Source organism: Chrysochloris asiatica, unplaced genomic scaffold (genome assembly GCF_000296735.1).
Source record: "Chrysochloris asiatica unplaced genomic scaffold, ChrAsi1.0 scaffold00663, whole genome shotgun sequence".
NCBI classification, from domain to species: Eukaryota; Metazoa; Chordata; class Mammalia; order Afrosoricida; family Chrysochloridae; genus Chrysochloris; species Chrysochloris asiatica.
The window spans coordinates 163,491-169,596 of NW_006409181.1; the positions used below are offsets into that span (position 1 = coordinate 163,491).

Consider the following 6,106-nt stretch of genomic DNA (forward strand, 5'->3'; position numbering starts at 1 on the left):
CTGGTGGCCAGGAGGCAGACTTGCAGAAGGTGCCCTTTGGAGATGTAAATTATTATATGCCTGAGTGGTTTTGTTTGTTTGTTTGTTTGTTTGTTTTTAAAAAAACTAAAGTGGGTAGAGAGAAATACTGTTAACTGATGGTACATGAAGAGGATTATAATCATTGTAATGAAACAAGGTGTATGATTTGTTGAATGTAAAACTGATGCTATGCCCTGTAATCTTTCACTCAATCCACAATAAAAACCTTAAATAAAAAAAATAAAAATAAAAAAATTCAAGAGCCAGTATACCATTGAATATAATCTGGGACCACCCTGAAAGGTACCCATAGAGTTGAATCACCTTCCTGTGGGGGCTAAAAATAGTACAGGGCAAAGCTTTCATAGGGAAGCAAATCCTTTACAATTCATCTAGCCCAACCTCAGAACCTCTGTCATGCCTTTTACAAATGGCAAAACTAAGACTCCAAAGGGAACAGCTGACTTAAAATCTTAAAGTGAGCCAGTGGCCTGAGCTCTACCCGTAGCCATTTTCCAACTTTGGTTTGTCTTTGGTCTCTAGGTGAGGAATTTGAGGCTGGTAGCATCACCTCTGTGTTTAGTAACCGAGCCATTGTGAAATACAGTCGGCTGGAGGACGTGTTGCACGGCTGCTCCTGGAAGGTTAACAACAAGCTAGATGGGACATACCTTCCCCTGCCTGTGGACAAGATCATCCAGCGTGCCAAGACGATGATTAACAAGATAGTGCAGTACAGCCTCATTGATGGAAACTGTGAGCACTTTGTCAATGACCTCAGATATGGTGTGCCCAGGAGCCAGCAGGTACTCCACCTTTTACTGAATGATGGCTTGTTATGGAAATTTTGGAGAGATTGTCAACTCACCAGTGACCAGGGAAGCCATCTATGGCATCATTATATTATTTGTGGTACTAATAGGACCTTCTAGTTCAATAGGATTTTATGGGTCAGGAAGTATTTTCACCTATACTAATTCACAGACTCACAAGCATATGACGTGATTGAAAACTCCATGGCTTGGGTCCGGGGCACCTTAGTCCTCCAAGTGACAGCTTTGCTCTCTAACACTTTCCAGAGGTCTTTTGCAGCAGATTTGCCTGATGCAATACATCGTTTGGTTTCTAGACTGCTGTTTCCACGACCTTTGATTGTGGAACCAAGCCAAAATGAAGTCTTTGAAACTGTTGGTCCAGTTGTGAGGATTTCTGTTTTCTTTATGTTGAGATACAATACTTACTGAAGGCTATAGTCTTTGATCTTCATCAGCAAATATTTCAAGTAATTTCGCTTCCAGCAATCAAGGTTGTGTCATCTGCATATCTCAAGTTGTCAATGAGTCTTCCTCAAATCTTGATGCCACGTTTTTCTTCATATAAACCAGCTTCTCAAATTATTTGCTCAGCATACAGGTTGAATAAGTATGGTAAAAGAATACAACCCAGTCACGCACCTTTCCTGATTTTAAATCACTCAGTAACTCCTTGCCCCCTTGTTCCATTCAAATGACTATCTCTTGGTCTATGTATTGGTTCCTCATGAGCACAATTAAGAATTGATGCATTTGAATTATAGTGTTGGTCGTTGGATGTTGATCGTACCATGGACTGTCAGAAGAACAAACAATTCTGTCTTGAAGAAGTATAGCCAGAGTGCTCCTTAGAAGTAAGAATGGCAAGACTTTGTGTCTCGTACTTTGGACATGTTGTCAGAAGGGCCCAGTCCCTGAAGAAGGCCATCATGCTTGGTAAAATGGAGGGTCAGTGAAAAAGAGAAAGAGCCCCAACAAGATGGACTGCCACAGTGGGGGTAACAGTGGCCTCAAGCATAATAACAATTGTGAGGATGACACAGACAGTGTTTCATTCTATTGTGCATCGGGTCACTGTGAGTCTGTCTGAATCTACTCAAAGGCACCTAACAGCAACTACAACCTACAGACAGATAACAGTCGTCAAGTTGACGCTGAATCATGATGGAGAATGGAAAGTTGACCAGTCCTGCATTACACTCATGATTGCTGGCATGTTGGAGTCCACTGCTGCAGTGATTGTACCAGTCTGTATCATCCAGGGAGTCCTGGTGTGGCACTGTATGATAAGCACTGAACTGTTAACCAAAAGGTTGGCTGTTTAAACCCACAAGCCACTCCTCAAAACCCTATACAGGGTCACTATGAGTTACAACTGACTCTATGGTACTTAACAACAACAACAGAGCATCAAGTGTCACCCTATCCCTCACTGGCCCTCGAATTCACCAAATATGATGACTTTAACAATTGATCCCTCCTTATAACATATCCAAAGCATTGTACCATTTGTACAATGAATGGTCTGTTGTACTTTGTAAGGTTTTCATTGGATAGTTTTAATCTGGAAGCTCTGCTAAAACAGGTCTATCGTGAGTGACACTATGGCTGGAAATAGCAGCGACATGGTTGCCAGTGTCATCGTAACACATGCAAGTTACCACAGAATGACAAACTGAGATCGGCAGGGGACACTAACCTGTAGAGGAATAGCAAAACGACTGGACTTGTAGAAAGACCACCCAGGTGTAGCCCAAGCTCAACCGTAGTTAGTGCAGTCTCTATTTCTGAGATGTTCTTGCTTTACAAAATGGGGATAGATCAAGGTAGCTATTTTACTCCTCACCAGCCAGTCGGTCAGGCAGTGGGCCCACACTGCTGCTTGCTGAACTCTCTGGAGCCAAGTAAGGTGGGTAGGGACAGTTGTACCAACTCTCAGCTTTACTCACAGTCCCTGCTTGGCCCCTACTGCATTTGGGTTTGTGAACTTTCACCACTCTTGGTTGTTAAGTGTCTTTGAATTGGTTCCAACTCCTAGCAACCCTGAACGGGGCTTCCAAAGCTTTAAATCTTTGTGGGAGCAGAAACTTCATCTTTCTCCCATTGAGCAGCTGGTGGGCTCAAACCGCTGACCTAGTGGTTCCCAGCCCTGAACTTACCCTATGAATCCACCACTATAGAGGTAGTCATACATTGACTGTAGCATCATACATGTGAAAGAGCTTTGGAAAGCCTAAATATCGGTAATAATTTTGGCTTCTCTTGCTAATATCTGACCCTTACTAAAACCCCATCAGATGAGCAGAGGAACTCTTATTATCCCCTTTTTATAGATGAGAGTCCTTGGGAGTGCAAATGATTAACACGCTTAGGTGCTAGCGAAAAGGTTGGACGTTTGTGCTCATCCAGAGGCACCTTGGGAAGAAAGCCTGGTGATTTACTTTTTGAGAAATCAGTTATTGAAAACCTAGGAGCACAGCTCTACTCTGATATGCGTGGGATCACCATGAGTCAGAATTAACGTCACAACTGGTGGTGGCGGCTTTCTAGATGAAAAAAAATCAAGGTTAAAAGTTTAAAGATAGAAAATCACTTTCTGTTAGTTCACAGGCTGAACTCAAGTTCGTGTCTTTTGGTCACTTTCCTATTGCACTCTCAGGCTCTCCCTACCCATCGATACCCTGTGCCTCTTCTTCTTTTGTGCTCTGTGTCCTCCCTGCATTTCAGTCTTGTGAGGTCTTGCTTAGGTGTCTGTGGCTTGGTTGGCTCTGGTGTAAGGGATTTTTCTATCCCAAAGCATTTGTACATGAGAAAAAATTACTGTCAATTTAAAGGGGATTCTATTTGGCTCTCCTAAGGATACCAAAAGGCGCTCTGGTGGTGCCTTGGATTAAGTGTAGAGTTGCTAACTGAAAGGTTGGTGGTTCAAACCTCATAGCCACTCCACAAGAGAACGAAGAGGCAGTCTGCTTCTATAGATTTGAAGTCTCAGAAACCCTATGGAGCAGTTCTACTCTGTCCCATGAGTCAAAATCAACTCAGCAGCAGTAGGTAAGGATCCCCATTCCAAGAATCCTGAGACCAAGCCCAAAGCTAAGCCCAGACATGAATTCACCAAGTGATTTGTCCAAGTGATTGCCCCTCTCTGGCTTTCATGTTCTCCGTGGGAAAAATGAGGGTCTCATTGGCTGTGACTCTCTTACATCCTTTGACACTCATAGGTTCTCACACTGGAGGCAGACCCTGGGCAAAACAGCTCTGAGGAAGGAAGAGAACCAGAAACCCCAGATGCTCCCAGGGCAGAGGAAGCAAGGTTGTCTTCGATGTCTGTCTTGGAACCCTGGTTTTTCTTGACTCTTGCAGATCCAGGTTTTTAGGAATCTAGCAGAACAAAGGCTGCTTCCTCCTCTAGAAAAAAGCTCCAGTCAGGCCAGTTCCTGAAGGGGAGCACTGGGGCAGGGGCAGGGGAAGGCACGGGGCTACGACTGTGAATGACCATCATGAACTGATCTTTGCAGGTCGAGCATGCCTTAATGGAAGGAGCAAAGGCTGCAGGAGCAGTTATCTCTGCCATGGTGGATAGCATAAGACCCAAACCAGTGACTGCCTGAAAGTGCTGAAAACTCCAAGTAGAGGAAGAGCTATATTGACACCAGCAAACAAGACAGGCCCCTTGCCGTCCTCTCTCAATGGGCCCCTGTGAAAGATTTGTGAACTTCTAGAAGAATCTAGAATGTACCAAATTACCCCCTGCAGAAAATACATCCAATATATGTGATCATGGAAATGACAAGTTGGTGTTGGTGATGTTAGTTGCCCTCAAATCGATTTTGATTCATGACAAACCCATATGTTAAAAAGCTGAACTTCTCCGGAACCTTTTATTGACTGTAATCTCAATGGAATCAGATGGTGAGATCTATCTTCTGGGGTACCGCTGGGTGGGGTTGAAGTGTTACACCTTAGGTTAGAGGTTGAACACAATCATTTAAGGCATCTAGGGAACTTTGAATAAGGAGAATTCATACTTACCATATTTCTGTTATGTGTCAGGCACTTAGCTAGTCATTTCTTATACTTATCTAATGTTAGGGGTGTGTGTGTGTTTTAAAATAGGAGTAAGTCTTGCTTTTTTCTTAGACTGACTCTAGTCTTACCAAGACCTATTCCTTTTAAAAACACTAACATACCTAAAATTAAATAAGTACAAGAAATGGCTAGCTAGGACACTGTCTGAAACATCTGGAAACCTCTGCTTGAGCATTCCTAGTAATGAAGAATTCTTTTCATAAGTTCTTTTTATTGAACTAAAGTGTGTCTCTAGCTTCTTTTCATTCATCCTCGTCCTGACCAACAGTGTAGTTTGGAGAGGCAGACTTTAAGGAAGCCTGTAACTTGCTATTTAGGACCAGCTGAGCCTTCATCTAGGAGCACATTTTCCAAGAAATATTTTCTTTTGTTGTTCCAAAATCCTCAGTTTAAGTTATAATTGGTAAGACCAATGATCCTTTTTCTTTCATTTCTATTGTTGTTGTTATTGAGAATATGCAGTTGGACTTTGATTGGAGGCACTGACTCCACACAATTGAAAATTCCTGTTTAACTTTTGACTCCCCCCAAATTTAACTACATAATCAGCAATTAACACACATTCTGTATATATATTAAATACTGCACCCACATAAAAGCTATATTTTCAATAAGATACAAAGGTATTTTACAAAAAGTTCAAGGTTTTCCTATCTGCTGGTGTAGCTGCAGTGACGGCAATATTAATTTCCTTTCCTTCTTTTAGCTTGCTTATCTGGCCTGTGCCAAAAAACAACACCAAACAAAGAGATGGATTTTGGAGAATGACAGTGGGTCATCATAAATTTAACCAGGTGGTGGCTCCAATTGCAGCTTCGGTTCCAGATGTTGTTTCATTGCTTGAGCAAATTAATGTCTCCCCTGGTACCTGGTACACAGCTATTGACCCAGCTAATACCTTCTCCCAGTTTCTGGTTTCTGAGGATCACCAGAAGCAGTTTGCCTTCACCTGTTAAGGCCACCAACATACTTGCACTATCCTACCACAGAAGTGCATCAGCTCTTCAACTATTGTTGTTAAATGCCTTTGAGTCTGTTCCAACTCATAATGATGCTGGATAAGGTTTCCAAGGTCATATATTTTTTGAGACCAGAAATCCTTATCTTTCTCCTGCAGAGTAGCTGGTGGACATGAACTGCCAACCTTATGGTTCACAGTCCATTGTTTATCATATAGAACCTCT

General features: G+C 42.4%; 1 protein-coding gene across 1 annotated transcript in view; it reads left to right on the forward strand.

The window, feature by feature from the left end:
• The window catches only part of HRASLS5 (HRAS-like suppressor family, member 5), an 18,116-nt gene extending 13,672 nt beyond the window's left edge, over positions 1-4,444 (forward strand). Inside the window, exons 3-4 of the mRNA XM_006877889.1 lie at positions 565-827; positions 4,352-4,444. Of these exons, the coding sequence (XP_006877951.1) occupies positions 565-827; positions 4,352-4,444 (356 nt within the window). The remainder of the gene's footprint in view (positions 1-564; positions 828-4,351) is intronic.
• The last annotated feature ends 1,662 nt before the right edge of the window (positions 4,445-6,106 follow it).